The 19,954-nt window shown below is 41.7% G+C and overlaps 1 protein-coding gene across 3 annotated transcripts in view; it reads left to right on the forward strand.

Moving 5' to 3' along the window:
• The window catches only part of LOC139233977 (unconventional myosin-Id-like), a 671,189-nt gene that overhangs the window by 360,403 nt on the left and 290,832 nt on the right, over window positions 1-19,954 (forward strand). For all 3 annotated transcript variants that reach the window (XM_070864719.1, XM_070864717.1, XM_070864718.1), the window contains exon 18: window positions 1,876-2,020. In XM_070864719.1, the coding sequence (XP_070720820.1) occupies window positions 1,876-2,020 (145 nt within the window). The remainder of the gene's footprint in view (window positions 1-1,875; window positions 2,021-19,954) is intronic.

Below are 19,954 nucleotides of genomic sequence, written 5' to 3' on the forward strand. Positions count from 1 at the left end.
TTTTATGTTCCTTGTTAATTTAATTTCATAGTTCCTCTTTGCCTTCCTAATTGTTTTTTTGACTTCTCTCCTAAACTTTTCATATTCTCCCTTAACATGTACTCCCCTGCTGTCTATATACTTAATGTTTGCTCTTTCCTTGCCCTCAATTTTTCCTTTATGGCTTTATTAATTCATGGCATCTAATTAGTGTTTAGTTTTTCTTTCCTTTTAGCTGAATATATTGTTCCTGCACTCTGTAGAACACCGTTTTAAATGTTTTTCATTGCTGTTCTACATCATTTTTTGCCAATACTGTTGCCCATTTTATTTCCCCACGTTCTATTCTCAGCCCCTCAAAATCAGCTTTTCTCCAATCTATTACACTGGTTTTTGTCATACTTATGTCCTTCTCAATTATAATCTTAAAGCGTATTATATTATAGTCACTATTGCCTAGATGTTCCCCTACTTTTACTTCTCTTCTCTGCTCTGGTTCATTCCCCATTACGAGCTCCAATAGCGAATCCTCCCTTATTGGGCTTTTTACATATTGAGTTAGAAAGGAGTCCTGTACCCATTGTAGGAACTCAATTCCCTTACCCCCTTTTACCTACCTCTTCTGTCCAATTAATATCAGGGTAGTTGAAATCCCCCATGATTATTATTCTATGTTTTTTACTCATTTCCCTAATTTGTCTGCATATTTCTTCCTCCACCTCCCTTTCAGTATTGGGTGGTCTGTAGACTATACCTATTAGTGTGATTGATCCTTTATTATCTTTTATCTCTATCCATATAGATTCTATTTTTGTCTTCCTGATAGTTGCGTCACTTTTTTTCTACTGCCATTGTTATCTCTAATAAGTACAACTACTCCACCTCTCCTTCCCCCCCCCCCCCCTCCTCCCTATCTTTTCCAAATATGTTATACCCTACAATGTTTAATTCCCAGTCCTGGTTTATGTTGACTCACTGCACATACCGAGCATCGAAGCTAGATCAAAATGGCTCAGCTGCTCACTGTCATTCAGCAGATCCATAGACGGAAGCTTATAATTTATCTTCAACGGAACCCTATTGAAAGTAGTTGTCATCTATATCCAAGTTGAAAGCTGGTCATGGACTGTATCTCAAGTTCTGATTTTTGTTTTGCAGCTGATAAAAATGTAATTGGAAACCACAACATTAATAACTAACGTTCCACATCATAAGATACAGAAGTAAAGTGGAAAGCTTGTTTTTAGTGTCCAATTTACATTTTTGATATTTTCAGTTAGCCTGCTCAAAAGCCACATTGTCTGGTTCAAAAATCATATGGTGGTACTATTAACTGTGAGCTGTGAATTCAGTTTACCCTCTGCAATATAAGATTTAGTGCATAACCCAATACAATATGATGTCAACTTCTTTCAACTGAATCACGACTCAGTGGTCGCACTCTCGCCTCTGTCACAAGTTCCAAGTCTCACCCTAGAGACTTGAGAGGGACCTGAAGGCTAACACTCAAGTGCAGTATTGAGGGAGTTCTGCACTGTCGGAGATGCTGTCTTTCAGATGAGACGTTAAACCGAGGCACCGTATGCCCTCTTGGATGGATGGAAAAGACTCCACAGCACTATTGCAAAGAAGAGCAGAGGGATGTTCTGGCCAATATTTATCCCTTAACCAACATCACTTTAAGAAAAACAGATTATCTGGTCATTTATCACATTGCTATTTGTGGGATCTTGCTGTGAGCAAATTAACTGCAATATTTCCTACAGTGGCTGCACTTCGGACTTTATTAGCTGTAAAGCGCTTTGGGATTTCCTGAGGTTAAGAAAAGCACTAAGTTAATGCAAGTCTTTCTTTACATTCGAAGTAAAATTGCTTTCATTCCAATTCTGCTGATAGATGGAAAGCGTATCAGCTGATTAAGCGTATCCCACCTGCCGATTTGCCAAAGGTCAGAGCAAAGGTTGCAGCCATGGAGAATCTGAAAGGTCAGAGAGACGATTTGGGCCTACAGCGAAGCTGGGAGGGTGATTACCTGGCAACTGTGAGTAATAAAAATACTATATTGGTGAAATCACAATGTCCACTGCAATGATGCTGACTTCTTTGCCTATTCTGTACTAACTGTCCCATACTGCTGTCAAATTCTTTAAACTTACAGTAAACAGTTGCAAATCTTTTTTATTATTAATGTAAGGCTGAATATCGACAATTAGTATTGTCTCTTGTAATAACTGCTGCTGATGGTTATTGATCAAATAAGGTAAGTTTTCAGTGTTAACTTCATGTATTTTCTATTCAGAGTTTCTTCATCGGGCTTTGCTTGAAATATTAGCAATGCAAGGCATTATCCAGGGAGTTCTGTGATATAGAAGGGATCCATAACAATATGTGCCGAACCCAAGTATTATAAATAGTTGTACAGCCATTGCAAACTTTAACAGCTATAAAAGGATACACAGTAGAGAACAATGGAATACTCAGTATAGTTCTTGAATACGTTCTGATAACTCTCACTACAGTTTAATTAATCTAATAACATAACCAATCTAGTAACTAGAGCTAGATTAAGAACTCTCAAGGTAGTTCAACTTCATGGAACAAAAAAAATGCTTGAACATGTGGCAAACTTATCATTGAGCACTGAATTTAAGGAATTAGCACTTGTTCCCTTCACAAAATAGACAATCATTTTGCCGCTGCTAAGCTACGGGTAACAGGAGACTAATGGGCCTGATCGGGGAGGGACAACTACATCCAGCTCCTACATTAACTCACCGTGCAATAAATTTCACGTTGAATGTGGTGACATTGGGCCCAAGTTTCCACATGATTTGCGCCTGATTTTAAGGAGCAACTGGTGGAGAACGGACTATCTTAGAAATCGCAATTCTCCACATTTTTTTTATGCAGTTCTAGTCAGGTAGAACAGTTCCACTTTGGAACAGAATTTTTTCTTCAAAAGGGGGCGTGTCCGGCCACTGACGCCTGATTTCAAAGTTTCCACAGTGAAAACGTACTCCAAACTAACTTACAATGGAGCAAGTGAAGATTTTTGTAGAACTGAAAAAACCTGTTCTACACATTAAAAAAATCAGGCGCAGGTTACAAATTAGGCGTCCAGAACGGGGAGGGGGGGGGAAGTGGGGGAAGTCATTAAATTCTACACTAAATCCTTATTTATACTTATACAAATATTATACAAATAAATCAAACCTGAATAAAAATTTATAAGCAAAGAAAAGATTAAATAAACCATCTTCCTACCTGTGTGAATGTGCTTCAGCCAGGGAGAATGCTGAAGGGGGGGTGGGGGGGGGAAACGGCTGCCTCAACTTTGAGGCTTCCTGCAGCCTTCTCACTGCTGCAAGAAGCCTCAGTGCTGATGGCAATGTGCTTTTATTAAAACATTTTCAAAAATTAAACAGCTACAAAGAACTACAAAAATGGCCGAGTGCCAATGTTTCCTTCACACTGCGCGAACGCTCCAACGCGCACGCGATGCGTTGCCGGCAGGAAAAAAACTAATTTAAATGGTACCCGCCCCCTCCCACTTACAAGATCGGCGTGAGTGTAGGCTCTGCCCCCCTGGGCGCCGCGCCAAGCAGACATGGAGCTGCAGGGCGCTCCAGAATCGCGCATTTTTTTTCCGGCGCCGTTTTTGGCGCGAAAAACGGGCGCCCTGCTCAGAGGGGCGCCCGTTTTTATCGTGTGGAAACTTGGGCCCTATAAGCTTCAAAGCCATTTATGTATGAATTGTTCTTTTTAAAAACATTTGTATTGTTTGCTCTTGAAAGGTCTCTTCTGCCATCAAATAATTCCAGGATATGGTTGACCTTGAATCTCCATGCTTGGGCAGAGCAAGAGATTATTTCAGTGTGTCGGTTTCAGGCTTCTGCCATTTGTTTGAGAATGTCATCATACGCCAATAATTGCAAGTCCTATTCATTGGTAATATTGTAATTTATAGAACACTCCAATAGTAGCGACTTAAAACAAAATGATGCAGAAATCAAATTAAAATGAGGCCTGTTATAACCATGTTCATAGTTCCACCCAAATGACATGGTTTGATTCAAATTATGCAGAGGAGTCAAAACCACTCTTTGTAGAAATCCAGTGTAAATAATTCATTCTGCTCCAATCCCAAACCTTTCGAAATGGGGAATTGACTTCATGTTCAGATCAATTTAGTCCAAAGAAACATCCAGCTTGTCACAGCTTTTCAGGATCAATTTGATTTGACCTTGGCTAGTGCTGTGGATGCAAGAGACAAATATTGCCAGTCCACATACTTTCCTTAAACATCCTCATGCAGTTTACTCCAAATGTTTACCTCCTCACTCTGAGGACCGTGGTAGCAATTGCACAACAAAATCAAGCCTATATTAGAGTTTGTTTAGTCTATTTCAAGATTTTTGGGAAATAAGCAATGTCATTGAGTTGTGATTATTTTTTCCAAATTCAGTTTCATAAATAAAACGTGTTTTCGATTTACCTGAGAGAATAGATTTTTATATCTCTAAAAGGGGAAGGTACTTAGCATTGTTCAGGGCCGAATAATTTAACCCTGAGACTAGGACCAGGCTCACGAAATGGTAGTCTTCCTGCTCTGGCCACTTTCAGCTCATACAGCACAACATAAAAACAACAACAAACCCATGAGGGGGTGCCAGGCTGCTTGTTGGCGACCCGGCTGAACATGTGGCTGCCATTGTCGGGCCGATCGCAGAGTTGGCCGACAATTAAAATAAAATGGTGGCCACGGCGGTGCGCACTCCCCTTTAAGAGCAGAAGCGTCACCCAGCCACTGGCCAGTTCCCACCATGCAAAGCTGTTGGGGGCACCAACAAGCAGTGGAATGATTTCTTGAGGGCAATGTCGCTTCTGGGAAGGGACCAAGTGGTGCACGCTCTTATGATGTCACTACCGCCGTTCACAGGAGCGAAGCGGTCAACTTCTGTGCCTCAAAAATTCAAGAGGGCAATGTCCCGATCGCGGAGAGTCCAACTGATCTTAAAAAAAGGGCAATATCGGCCCAAGAAATAGGAGCAGGAGTAGGTCATTCGGCCCTTCGAGCCTGCTCTGCCGTTCAATAAGATCATGACTGATCTTCTACCTCAACTCCACGTTCCCACACTATCCCCATATCCCTTGGTAGACTTAAACTCCAAAAATCATGTTATCGGTCTCTGAATTTTAACTCAAACTTCTGAAATCACACCCATTTCAGCAACTAGTTACTCCTGAAAGTTATTTGTCTTGAATATATGTGTAACATTACTTCTGTTTATTTAAGGTACATATTTCTAGGATTTCTCATCTGTACGAAGCTGTCTTTTAACCATAATCATGTGTCATGTCAATATACGATCCATATTCTGTGTGTTATTTTGACCTGTTGATGGTGTTTATCCAAAGGTGTTGTATTGTCTGGCCCTTACCAATACAAAGATATTGAAAAAGACCAAGCAATTGATTTAAAAATGTAAAACTTACTTCCTACTATAAGCCAGTTTGTGCCTGGAATTAAGAATCAATGTTTTTTATGAGAACGAGAAGGTTAAAAGGATGGAATATAGCTATAAACTCGTCTTCTAACACAAAAATAATGTGATATAGCTGCAAAGTAAAATATAGAAACATAGAAAATAGGTGCAGGAGTAGGCCATTCGGCTCTTCAAGCCGTACCGCCATTCAATAAGCTCATGGCTGATCGTTCCCTCAGTACACCTTTCCTGCTTTCTCTCCATACCCCTTGATCCCCTTAGCCGTAAAGGCCATATCTAACTCCCTCTTTAATATATCCAATGAACTGGCATCAACAACTCTCTGCGGCAGGGAATTCCATAGGTTAACAACTCTCTGAGTGAAGAAGTTTCTCCTCATCTCAGTCCTAAATGGCCGACCCCTTATCCTAAGACTATGTCCCCTGGTTCTGGACTTCCCCAACATTGGGAACATTCTTCCCGCATCTAACCTGTCCCGTCCCGTCAGAATCTTATACGTTTCTATGAGATCCCCTCTCATCCTTCTAAACTCCAGTGAATAAAGGCCCAGTTGATCCAGTCTCTCCTCATATGACAGTCCAGCCATCCCTGGAATCAGTCTGGTGAACCTTCGCTGCACTCCCTCAATAGCAAGAACGTCCTTCCTCAGATTAGGAGACCAAAACTCTACACAATATTCCAAGTGAGGCCTCACTAAGGCCCTGTACAACTGCAGTAAGACCTCCCTGCTCCTATACTCAAATCCCCGAGCTATGAAGGCCAACATACCATTTGCCTTCTTCACCGCCTGCTGTACCTGCATGCCCACTTTTAATGACTGATGAACCATGACACCCAGGTCTCGTTGCACCTCCCATTTTCCTAATCTGCCGCCATCCAGATAATGTTCTGCCTTCGTGTTTTTGCCCCCAAAATGGATAACCTCACATTTATCCACATTATACTGCATTTGCCATGCATTTGCCCACTCACCTAAACTGTCCAAGTCACCCTGCAGCCTCTTAACATCCTCCTCACAGCTCACACCGCCACCCAGTTTAGTGTCATCTGCAAACTGTTACATTAGCTACTCTCCAGTCCATAGGAACTGATCCAGAGTCGATTGACTGTTGGAAAATGATCACCAATGCATCCACTATTTCTAGGGCCACTTCCTTAAGTACTCTGGGATGCAGACTATCAGGCCCTGGGGATTTATCGGCCTTCAATCCCATCAATTTCCCTAACACAATTTCCCGCCTAATAAGGATATCCTTCAGTGCCTCCTTCTCACTAGACCTACTGTCCCCTAGTACAATCAGAAGGTTATTTGTGTCTTCGTTTGTGAAGACAGAACCGAAGTATTTCTTCAATTGGTCTGCCATTTCTTTATTCCCATTATAAATTCACCTGAATCCGACTGTAAGGGACCTACGTTTGTCTTCACTAATCTTTTTCTCTTCACATATTTATCGAAGCTTTTGCAGTCAGTTTTTATGTTCCCTGCAAGCTTCCTCTCGTACTCTATTTTCCTCCTCTTAATTAAACCCTTAATTCTTCCTCTGTTGAATTCTAAATTTCTCCCAGTCCTCAGGTTTGTTGCTTTTTCTAGCCAAATTATATGCCTCTTCCTTGGCTTTAACACTATCTTTAATTTCCCTTGTTAGCCATGGTTGAGCTACCTTCCCTGTTTTATTTTTACTCCAGACAGGGATGTACAATTGCTGAAGTTCATCCATGTGATCTTTAAATGTTTGCCATTGCTTATCCACCGTCAACCCTTTAAGTATCCTTTGCCAGTCTATTCTAGCCAATTCACGCCTCATACCGTCAAAGTTACCTTTCCTTAATTTCAGGACCCTAGTTTCAGAATTAACTGTGTCACTCTCCATCTTAATAAAGAAATCTACCATATTATGGTCACTCTTCCCCAAGGAGCCTCACACAACAAGATTGCTAATTAGTCCCTTCTCATTACACATCACCCAGTCTAGGATGGCCAGCTCTCTAGTTGGTTCCTCGACATATTGGTCTAGAAAACCATGCCTAATACACTCCAGGAAATCCTTCTCCACCGCATTGCCACCAGTTTGGTTCGCCCAATCAATATGTAGGTTAAAGTCTCCCATGATAACTGCTGTACCTTTATTGCACACATCCCTTATTTCTTGTTTGGTGCTGTCCCCAACCTCACTACTACTGTTTGGTGGTCTGTACACAACTCCCACTAGCGTTTTCTGCCCTTTGGAATTCCGCAGCTCCACCCATACCGATTCCACATCATCCAGGCTAATGTCCCTCCTTACTATTGCATTAATTTTCTCTTTAACCAGCAACGCCACCCCGACTCCTTTTCCTTTCTGTCTATCCTTCCTAAATGCTGAATACCCTTGGATGTTGAGTTCCCAACCTTGGTCACCCTGGAGCCATGTCTCCGTGATGCCAATGACATCACACCCGTTAACTGCTATCTGCGCAGTTAATTCGTCCACCTTATTCCGAATACTCCTCACATTGAGGCACAGAGCCTTCAGGCTTGTCTTTCTCACACACTTTGCCCCTTTAGAATTTTGGTGTAATATGTGGCCCTTTTTGTTTTTTGCCTTGGGTTTCTCTGCCCTCCATTTTACTATTCTCCTTTCTATCTTCTGCTTCTGACTCCATTTTATTTCCCTCTGTCTCCCTGCATAGGTTTCCATCCCCCTGCCATATTAGTTTAACTCCTCCCCATCAGCACTAGCAAATACTTCCCCGAGGACATTCGTTCCGGTCCTGCCCAGGTGCAGACTATCCGGTTTGTACTGGTCCCACCTCCCTCAGAACCGGTTCCAATGTCCCAGGAATTTGAATCCCTCCCTTCTGCACCACTATTCAAGCCACGTATTCATCTGAGCTATCCTGTGATTCCTGTTCTGACCAGCACGTGGCACTGGTAGCAATCCTGAGATTACTACTTTTGAGGTCCTACTTTTTAATTTAACTCCTAGCTCCCTAAATTCATCTCGTAGGACCTCATCCTGTTTTTTACCTATATCGTTGGTACCTATATGTACCACGACAACTGGCTGTTCACCCTCCCTTTTCAGAATGTCCTGCATCCACTCCGAGACATCCTTGACCCTTGCACCAGGGAGGCAACATACCATCCTGGAGTCTCTGTTGCGGCTGCAGAAACGCCTCTCTATTCCCCTTACAATTGAATCCCCTATCACTATCCACTCTTTTTTCCTGTCTTCCTGTGCAGCAGACCCCGCCACAGTGCCGTGAACTTGGCTGCTGCTGCTCTCCCCTGATGAGTCATCCCCCTCAACAGTACTCAAAGTGGTGTATCTGTTTTGCAGGCGGATGAACGCAGGGGACACCTGCACTACCTTCCTTACACTGTTCTTCCTGTTGGTCTTCCATTCCCTATCTGGCTGTGTACCCTTTACCTGCGGCAAGACCAACTCGCTAAACGTGCTATTCACGTAATTCTCAGCATCGTGCATGCTCCAGAGTGAATCCACCCGCAGCTCCAGTTCCACAATGTGGTCTGTCAGGAGCTGGAGGCGGATAGATTTCCCACACACGTAGTCGTCAGGGACACCGGAAGCGTCCCTGACTTCCCACATGGTACAGGAGGAGCATAACATGTGTCCAAGCTGTCCTGCCATGACTTAACCCCTAGATAAACTTAAATTGGCAACAATGCTAAAGGTTACTTACTGATAAAGAAAAAAGAAAAGAAAAACTACTTGCCCTCTTGGCTGTGACGTTACCTTTCAATTTCTTTCTACTTTTTTGCCATCTCTCGCTGCTGCAGCTGCACCAGCTGGGCCTTTATTGGCCTCTCGACACTCTGCCGCCGGAATTCCCGACTCCCCGGGCTCCTGGTCTCACTGGCCTTTATAGGCCTCTCGACGCTCTGCTGCCAGATCTCCCGCCTCTCTGACTCAGAGAAAAAAGAATGGAATTCCAAAAATGGGTGCAGGACTCCTTCCTTAATTAGTATGTTCACACGGAACCAAGGCGGGTAGATGGATTTGTGATACAGATCAGCCATGATCTAATTGAATGATGGAATGGGCTCGAGGGGCTGAATGGCATCCTCCTAATCCTATGTTTTTGTGTGCTTACAAGGGAAGAGGCGTTGCTAGATCAGGTTGTTGAGTGAAAAGTCAGCGAACACCTCAGCAGTTGTGACGAGGTTAAGTTCCAAATAGAAAGGGAGAACATTGGAACAAAAACAAGGACACCAGATTGTAATGGGGCAGATTTAGAAAGATGAGTGAGCTCCCTGAGGTGAGGTGGAAAGAGAAATTGGCACGCAAGACTGTCAATCAATCATGGGATAGTTTTAATAGAGATTGCAAAGCTACAGGATAGATATAATCTACTTCAAGTTTCACAATGCCGTGGATAAATAGAGGTTAAAAACAAACTATGATTGAAGACGAGGGCAAATGGGCCTATAAATATAATTATTTTTTAAACAAATATGTTTTAAACAAACAAACCAAGAAAAAAAAGTTAAGAAAGAGATAAGGAAATCAAGGAGGGTGTATAAAGAGGGAACTCAAAATTACTAAAAATAGTATTCTATAAATATATTAGTAAAAACAGGGCTGTTAAATATGAGGTGGGACCCCAAGAGGAGAGGATAGTAGCAATTAGCAGGGGTACTTAACAGATAGTTCACTTCAGTGTTTACAATGGAGAAGGATACCGGGGAGGAGTAAATCATGATTTGGTTAAAAACAAAATAAGATATATTATAATACACAAATGGAAAATATTAGAGAAGTTAGTTAAGTTAAAGTAGGACAAAGTGTGCCAGGATCTGACTGGAGACATAATGATAAGGTAGCGGAATGGGCAAAAAAGTGGCATATGGATTTCAATATCTGTAAATGTGCGGTGGTGCCTTTTGTTTTTTAAAAGAAGTAGTGGTTATACTTTGAATGAAGGAAAGCTGGATGATATGGAAGAGCAGAGATATTTACTGATTAAGGTTCATGATGCTCATGACATGGAAAGCAGCATCTCAAGTGGTAAAGCCATAAAACATTTAATGGAATACTGGACTTTATGGCAAGAGGTATAGAATATAAAAGTTGAAATGTAATGGTGACTCTATATGAAATCTTAATAATACAACAGTTGGACTACCTGTGTGCAGTTGTGGGCTCCACAGTACAGGAAAGATGTTGAGGCAATAGATGGGTACAAAGCTGATTGGATAGGATGTTGCCCGGTATGAGGATGTATAAATGGGACAAATGACTTGGAAGAATTTGGGGCTGTTTTGATCAGATCAGATGAAGTTATGGGGTTATTTGATAGAGGTGTTGAAAATCATGAAGGGACAGGACAGAGTAGATAAAAACAGACTGTTTTAAGTGACTGAGCGGTCTAGACCAAGAGGATATAAGATATAAGATTAAATATAAGAGATTTAGGACAGAGAGCAGTAGAAACATTTTTACATGGATTCATTTAAGAATAGATTGTATAGTGATTGAGGGAAAACTGATGAAAAGGGGTGTGGGAACACTGGGCACATGGGATCAGGCCTACTGATCATGTGGAGGGTAGCCACCAACAGTGACTGGTTTGGGGAAATGGCCTGTTTCTGTGTTGTAATTCTGGATCACTCAGTGGGTAAATGCATTGAACAGTGTGGTGCAAATCAGGAAGACCTGAGGTTTAGTACTTGCTGGGTTAGCTGATCTCAGCCAGGGCAGCAATCGAGATGTAATTGGTCTCGAGAAAGGCAAAACAAATTAGCCTGTGTTCCTGCTTTTAATCAATATCCAGTGACTAATATTGGAAAATGAACCAGTCTAGGCTTAATGGAGGAGATGCCAAGAATGGCTAGGGCCCGTGGTTGGGTGAGCATGAGTGGGTACCTTCACTAGTCCTCAGTGAGCTCATTCACATCCTAATATGTAGAAATAAGAACATTAGTAAGAGTAGGCCATATGTCCCCATCGAACCTGCTGCACAGCCCTCTGCGGTACAGAATTTCAAAGACTTACAACCATCTGAATGAACAAGTTTCTGCTCATCTCAGTACGAAATGGCCAGCCCCTTATCCTGAGACTATGACCCCCTTAGTTCTAGCCTCTCAGCATGTACCCTGTTGAGCCCTCTAAGAATTTTATACATTTCAATGAGATCACCTCTTATTGTTCTAAACTCCAGAGAATAAAGGCTCAATCTCTCTTCATAGAGCAGTCCTCTTATCCCAGGAATCAATCTAGTGAACCTTCATTGCACTGCTCTAAGACAAGTATATCCTTCTTGGGTACAGAGACTAAAACTGTACACAGTACTCCAGGAATGGTATCACCAAAGCCCTATATAATTGCAGAAGAGTTCCTTATACATACTTCAACCCCCTTGCAATAAAGGCTAACATAACATTTGCCTTCCTAATTGCTTGCTGTATTTGCATGTTAAGTTTCTGTGATTTATGTTCAAATCGCTCTGAATACGAATAGAAATAAGCTCTAGCTTGACGAGCATTTTCCTTTACTGTTTTAATTCCAATAAAGTATCATGTGGGTGTTTGCTTTTAGAATAAAACATTACTGAAGCTGTTTTGCATTTTTATTTTTAGTTGGAACCTGACTTTCATTTCCTCTTCTAAGACAAGTGTCATGTATACATTCAGGACTCTCATTTACCAGATAAAATTAGATTTCATTTTTATGATTGAGTGGCATTTACTTAAAAGTACAAAACCCTGGGTAAGGCATCCTGTTTGAGTGTGAAAGAGCTCGGGGATAGATCTCATAATGTTTTACCTTTATTCTTATCAATGTCCTGAAAAACACATGCACAAATCTGAGTTTGCAACATCCTAACCTCATTTCCTGTTGAAATGTGTCAGCAGTGTAAAATAATTCAATCTGCTGCTTCCGTCCCAGATAGACACAGATTGACTTCGCTAAGTTTAGGTCCCGAAGCCTCATCAGTCTGTTTTGCCTCATGCGTGTGCACTGGGAATTCACTGTGTGGCTTGGTTTTCTGGAGAAGTAGAGATTCAGTCTGAGAAAGCAAATGTTTTATTGGCTTTGTGTGTATGTTAAATTTCCATTAAAACATTTTGTAATAGGTAAATTTAAGATTATAATGTAAACCTATTCCTACAAGGAGATATTTCTGATGTCTTTGAGTATTGAGGTGAAGGAGCACTTATCCGTGCCTCCAGAGGCAAAATTAGTCTATATGTTTAAAGAAAAGATCAGAAATTATGTCTCTTCAATGTTTTCACTCATTGGACTTTAATTATCGAAAGGAAACAAACTTGAATTTGTCAAATGTTCATGCAATTAAAATATACATATCATAGAATAGAATCTTACAGCACAGAAGGAAGCCATTTGGCCCATCATGCCTGTGCTGGCTCTTTGAAAGACCTGTCCAATTTAGTCCCACACCTGTTTATTCCCCATAAGCCTGCAAATTTGTCCTCGGCAAGTACATGTTCAATTGCCTTTTAAAAGTTCCTGTGGAATCTGATTCCATCATCCTTTCAGGTAGTGCAAATCAGATCTTAAAAACCTTCTGTGTGAAGAAATTTCTCCTTATTTGCCCTCTAGTTCGTTTGCTAATTATTTTATATCTATGACCACTGGTTACTGATCCACTTGGCAGAGGAAATAGTTTCTCTGTATCTTCTCTATCAAAACCCCTCATAATTTTGAATACCTCTATTAGGTCTCCGCTTAACCTTCACTGCTCTAAGGAGAACAATCTCAGCTTCTCCAATCTCCACATATCACTCATCCCCAGAATCATCCTGCTCTCTAAGGCCTTGATATCCTTCCTAAAGTGTAGTGCCCAGCTCCAGCTGAGGCCTAACCAGTGATTTGTAAAGGTTTAGCATGACTTCCTTGTTTTTGTATTCAATGCAAAGCCAAGTATCCCATATATGCTTTCTTAACTACCTTCTCAACTTTCCCTGCCACCTTCAAAGATTTGTGAATGTGCACCCTCCACTCAAAATAGTACCATTTAGATTATACTGCCTCTCCATGTTGTTTCTCCCAAAGTACATCCCTTCACACTTATCCACAATAAATTGTATCTGCCATGTGTTAAATTGCATCTTCCCACTGAATATTGGGAAGACCGAAGCCATTGTTTTCAGTCCCTGCCACAAATTCTGTTCCCTAGCCACTGATTCCATCCCTCTCCCCAACTTCTGTCTGAAGCTGAACCAGACTGTTCACAACCTTGGTGTCGTATTTGACCCTGAAATGAGCTTTCAACCACATATCCACAGCATAATTAGAACCATCTATTTCCAGCTCCATAACATCGCCTGTCTCCGCCCTTGCCTCAGCTCATCCGCTGCTGAAGCCCTCATCCGTGCCTTTGTTACCTCTAGACTTGACTATTCCATCGCACTCTTGGCTGGCCTCCCACATTCTACCCTATGTAATCTAGAGGTGATCCAAAACTCGACTGCTCATATCCTAACTCGCACCGAGTCCCGCTCGCCCATCACCCCTGTGCTCACTGACCTACATTGGTTTCCGGTTAAGCAATGCCTCGATTTCAAAATTCTCATCCTTATTTTCAAATCCCCCCATGGCTTCGCCCCTCCCTATCTCTGTAATCTCCTCCAGTCCCACAACCCCTTTGATGTCTGCGCTCCTCTAATTCTGCCCTCTTGAGCATCCCTGATTATAATCGCTCAACCATTGGTGGATGTGCCTTCTGTTGCCTAGGCCAAAAGCTCTGGAACTGCCTGCCTAAACCTCTCCGCCTCGCTACCTCTCTTTCCTCCTTCAAGATGCTCCTTAAAACCTACCTTTTTGACCAAGCTTTTGCTTACATGCGTTAATTTCTACTTATGCAGCTCGGTATCAAATTATTTCTCATAATACTCCTGTGAAGCACCTTGGGACATTTCAGCACGTTAATGGCGATATATAAATACAAGTTTATATATTATAAATACAAATTGCTGATGTATGCCCCTTTCACCAGTCTCTCTTTGTTCTCCTGATGTCTCCTACTACACTGCTCACTATTTACTACGTTGCCAATTTTTGTGTCATCTGCAAATTTCTAAATTGTACTCTCTATACCAAAGTCCAGGTCATTTATATACAACAAGAAAAGCAATGGTTCTTATACTGTGGCCACAGGGAACCACACTGCGTATTTCTCTCCAGTCAGAAAAATATCCATTCATCACCGCTCTCTCTGTCTCTTATCCCTTAGCCAATTTCGAACCCAAGTTAACACAATCTCTTTAATACCATGTACTTCTATTTTTCAAATACATCTGTAATGTGGTACTTTATCAAATGCCTTTTGAAAGTCCATATATACAACATCTGCTGTATAATGTTCCTCAACCCTTTGTTATTTCATCAAAGAACTGAATCAGGTTAGTCAGATACGATTTGCCTTTAACAAATCTGCACTGTTTTTCTTATTAACACGTGCCTCTCCAAGGGAGAATTCATTTTATCCTTTACAATGGTGTCTCGTAGTTTTGCCACCATTGACGTTAGGCTGATTGACCTGTAGTTAGCAGGTTTATTCCTATCCTTTTTTTAAACAGGGTGCATTTGCTTTCTCCCAGTCCTCTGACAGCACTCCAATATCCAAGGAGGACTGAGAGATTGTGGTCAGAGTTTCTGCTACCTCCACCTTTGCTTCCCTCAGCAACTGGGTGACTTGTTAACTTTGTGTAATGCCAACCTATTTAGCACTCCCTTTCTATCTATTTTTATCCTATCCAATATCTCTACTCCTCCTTCCTCTACTCTGACATTAACTTCATCCTCTTCTTTTGTGAAGACAGATGTAAAGTACTCACTCAGTACCTCAGTCATACCTTATAACACCTTCTTAGCAAACTTTTCTGTGCCATTATAATGTTTTATAATATTTTAATACTTTGGATCTGGATTTTATGGATTTTTATATTTACAAGCTCCAGTGACGTGAACTCTTTGCTTTCCCAAATTGTTAAGTGGTGTTTGAAAGATCAATATTTTGCAAGTATTGGGACACTAATAGTGAACTTTAGCACAAGAGAAACACTCATTCTTACATATTGAGTACCTTTTTTGTTATTATTAACCTCCATCAACCTTCACAGTACTGTTTTCAGGCTGGTAACCTCTCTCAGCAGAAGAAATGTGAGCATGGACCAAGTTGACTTTCCCTGCGATTATTATTTTGCTTCTTGCCCTGCGGTTTGGCAGTTCTCCCTAATATAAAAAGAAGTGCTTGAAAAATAGTCAGTCAGTCAGCCAGTGTCTGCAGTAGAAAAGCCATTCATGTTTGGCGTGAGTTACATAGAATTACACAGACTGTGAACAAGGAAGTGGGGTAGGCCCTTAAAATAGTCAGAGAGAACAAAAGCAAGACTGAGGTTCTCACATGGGGAAAAGACAAACCTAAAATAAAGATGCACAAATTTAAAAAAAAGTAAAACATTTTTATTGAAAAGTTTCTTGAAAATGTTCATTTTTATTAAAAAAAGACAAATTTTAAACTGCACAAAATAAAAATTAGTTTTCCAGTCCCTTAGCATTTGTTTAGCAGTCAATATACTGTTGAAACTGCAGTTACACCTAATCTCTTTGCATCTAACTTTTAGTGGGGAATTTAACAGCGTACTTACTGCGGAAGAGCCGTTTTCATCAGTTTCAATGACTTACGTTTCTCACGTTACAACAGTGACTACACTCCAAAAGTACTTTATTGGCTGTAAAACGCTTTGAGACGTCCGATGGCATCTGAAGGAGTCCAAAGGCACTTTATATAAATGCAAGTCGTTTTTTTTAAAACCAGATTTCACGGATTGTCGGTGTTTACGCTCCACACGGACTTCCTCCCATTCTATCATTTCAGCCTATCTATGCTATTTGCATCATTTCAAAATAACCAAGGGTCCCACCAGAAATTATAGTCTGTCTACTAGACCTTTATTTTCCAGCATTTTCAGTTTTTATTTTAAATTGCCGGTATTTATTGGCCCTGAATTTGCAGTTGGTATGACGGCATACTCTATCGCCTTTGAAACTGGCCGAAACTTCGGGATTTGGCGCAAGCACATGTGGAGATCCCAAAGCTGCAGTCTGTCGATGATCGCTCCGAAACTGGCTGCCCTCCCTCACCACCACCACCGAGCCGGCAATCCGTGAAATCTGTTTTTTAAAAAAAAAGACTTGCATTTATATAAAGTGCCTTTGGACTCCTTCAGATGCCATCGGATGTTTCAAAGCATTTTACAGCCAATGAAGTACTTTTGGAGTGCAGTCACAGTCGTAATGTGGGAAACGTAAGTCATTGAAACGGATGAAAACGGCTCTTCCGCAGTAAGTACGCTGTTAAATTTCCCACGAAAAGTTAGATGTAAAGAGATTAGTTGTAACTGCAGTTTCAACAGTGTATTGACTGCTAAACAAATGTTAAGGGGCCGGAAAACTAATTTTTATTTTGTGCAGTTTAAAATTTGTCCTTTCAATAAAAATGTTTTACTTTTTTTTTTTAAGTTTGTGCATCTTTATTTTAGGTTTGTCTTTTCCCCATGTGAGAACCTCAGTCTTGCTTTTGTTCTCTGACTATTTTAAGGGCATACCCCACTTCCTTGTTCACCGTCTGAGCACTCTGCCTTTTGATTGGCTTCTTAGACAGCTTGTTGACATCACAGCACTTCGCACAAGGGGGTTTCTATTAAATTGAATTCAAGGTCAGGAAGTCAAAGTTCTCAACACACGGATTGCGAGATCCCTGTGCGGGGAGCGTACGCTGGGGCCAGCAGAGAATGCATGCGCTTCACCGCTGACTGCAAATTCAGGCCCATCATTTTTTAAACTTTTTAATAACCTTACTTTGGATCAGGAATTTACTCTGGGCAGAAACAATACTTATATCACCATAGAATCTCAGAAGTTTACAACACCGAAAGAAACCATTGGACCCATTTTGTCTGTGCCGGCACTTTGCCAGAGCAATCAAAAACTAATCTAACTGTTCTGTGCTCTCCCCATAGCTCTGCATCTTCCTGTACTTTAAATATTTATCCAATTTGTCCTTAAAAGATACAATGGTCTCTGCCTCAAGCACTCCCTGTGGCAAAGCATTCTGTGCTCCAGCAACCCTCTAAAGTAATTTCTCCTAACCTCTCACCTCACTCTCCAAGATTGTTTTAAATTGATGACCCCTTGTCATGGACTTGCCAGCCAGAGAAAATAGTCTTTTCCTGTTCACACTACCAAAACCCTTCATGATTTTAAAAACCTCTATTAAATCATCTGCTGTCTTCTCTGCTGCAGAATGTTCTACACTAACGTATTTCAGCATATTTGTAATACTTCGCAAATGCTAAATTAGTGAAATTTAAATTAAATTAAATTTAAGCGCCTTGGGACGTTTTACTACATTAAAGGCGCTATATAAATAAAAGTTGTTGTTATTATTAGTGAAAATATAGGACAGTTTTAGCTTTCAGATTCATGCACATTTGAAACTACATTGATAATACCCAGACTCTCTCGCTGCTACTAGTTATACTTACTGTCTTGAAAGTCTTGTACTTGCTTAATCTTGTCCTGAGAGAATATGACCAATACACTTTTGTGCTTTACTCTGCTGTGTTTATATTCCTATCCTCCTCCAGTCATCATCGCCTCATTGGAGGCCGATGTGAGAAAACATAGGCCCATTCCTGGACGTTAATCCAGAGCGTTCCTGATTGTACTGCATCATGTCCCCTGGTCCTGATGAAATGCATCCCAGGGTATTAAAAGAGATGGCAGAAACTATAGCAGATGCGTTCGTTATAATCTACCAAAATTCTCTAGACTCTGGGGAGGTATCAGTGGATTGGAAAGCAGCTAATGTAACGCTTCTGTTTAAAAAAGGGGATAGACAAAAGGCAGGTAACTATAGGCCAGTTAGTTTAACATCTGTAGTGGGGAAAATGCTTGAAGCTATCATTAAGGAAGAAATAGCGGGACATCTAGGGCCCAAGTTTCCACATGATTTGCGCCTGATTTTTAGGATCAACTGGTGGAGAACGGACTATCTTCGAAATCGTAATTCTCCACATTTTTTTTTCTGCAGTTCTAGTCAGGTAGAACAGTTCTACTTTGGAACAGAATTTTTTCTTCAAAAGGGGGCGTGTCCGGCCACTGACGCCTGATTTCAAAGTTTCCACAGTGAAAACGTACTCCAAACTAAGTTGGAATGGAGCAAGTGAAGATTTTTGTAGAACTGAAAAAACCTGTTCTACACATTAAAAAATCAGGCGCAGGTTACAAATTAGGCGTCCAGAACGAGGGGGGGGGGGAGTGGGGGGGGAAGGGAAGTCATTAAATTCGACAATAAATCCTTATTTATACTTCTACAAATATTATACAAATGAATACAACCTGAATAAACATTTATAAGCAAAGAAAAGATTAAATAAACCATCTTCCTACCTGTGTGAAAGTGCTTCAGCCAGGGAGAATTCTGCAGCCGTTCGTTGCCGCTGAGCGGGAGGAGTGGGGGGGAGGAGAAAGAGAAAGCCGTTCATTGCCGCTGAGCGGGAGGGGGTGGGGGGGGAGAGGAGGAGACAGCTGTTCGTTGCCGCTGTGTGGGGGAGGGGGGGAAGAAAGCCGTTCGTTGCCGCTGAGCGGGAGGGGGGTGGGGGAGAAAGCCGTTCGTTGCCGCTGACCGGGGGGGGGGGGGGGGAGGGGAGGAGGAGACAGCCGTTCGTTGCCGCTGACCGGGGGGGGGGGAGGGGAGGAGGAGACAGCCGTTCGTTCCCGGGGGGGGGGGGGGGTGCGGGGTGGGGGGTGAAGGAGACAGTGAGAAGGTTGCTCGGTGCTGATGGCAATGTGCTTTTATTAAAAAAAAATTCAAAAATTAAACAGCTACAAAGAACTACAAAAGTGGCCGAGTGCCAATGTTTCCTTCACACTGCGCATGCACGAACGCTCCAACGCGCACGCGCAGCGTTGCCGGCAGGAAAAAAACTAATTTAAATGGTACCCGCCCTCTCCCACTTACAAAATCGGCGCTCGAGAATAGCGCGTTTTTTTTAGGCGCCGTTTTAGGCGCGAAAAACGGGCGCCCAGCTCGGAGGGGCGCCCGTTTTTTTTCATGTGGAAACTTGGGCCCCTAGATAGGAATAGTGCAATCAAGCAGACGCAACATGGATTCATGAAGGGGAAATCATGTTTAATTAATTTACTGGAATTCTTTGAGGATATAACGAGCATGGTGGATAGAGGTGTACCGATGGATGTGGTGTTTTTAGATTTCCAAAAGGCATTCGATAAGGTGCCACACAAAAGGTTACTGCAGAAGATAAAGGTACGCGGAGTCAAAGGAAGTATATTAGCATGGATAGAGAATTGGCTGGCTAACAGAAAGCAGAGAGTCGGGATAAATGGGTCTTTTTCGGGTTGGAAATCAGTGGTTAGTGGTGTGCCACAGGGATGGGACCACAACTGTTTACAATATACATAGATGACCTGGAAGCG

Source organism: Pristiophorus japonicus, chromosome 21 (assembly GCF_044704955.1).
Source record: "Pristiophorus japonicus isolate sPriJap1 chromosome 21, sPriJap1.hap1, whole genome shotgun sequence".
Lineage (NCBI taxonomy): Eukaryota > Metazoa > Chordata > Chondrichthyes > Pristiophoridae > Pristiophorus > Pristiophorus japonicus.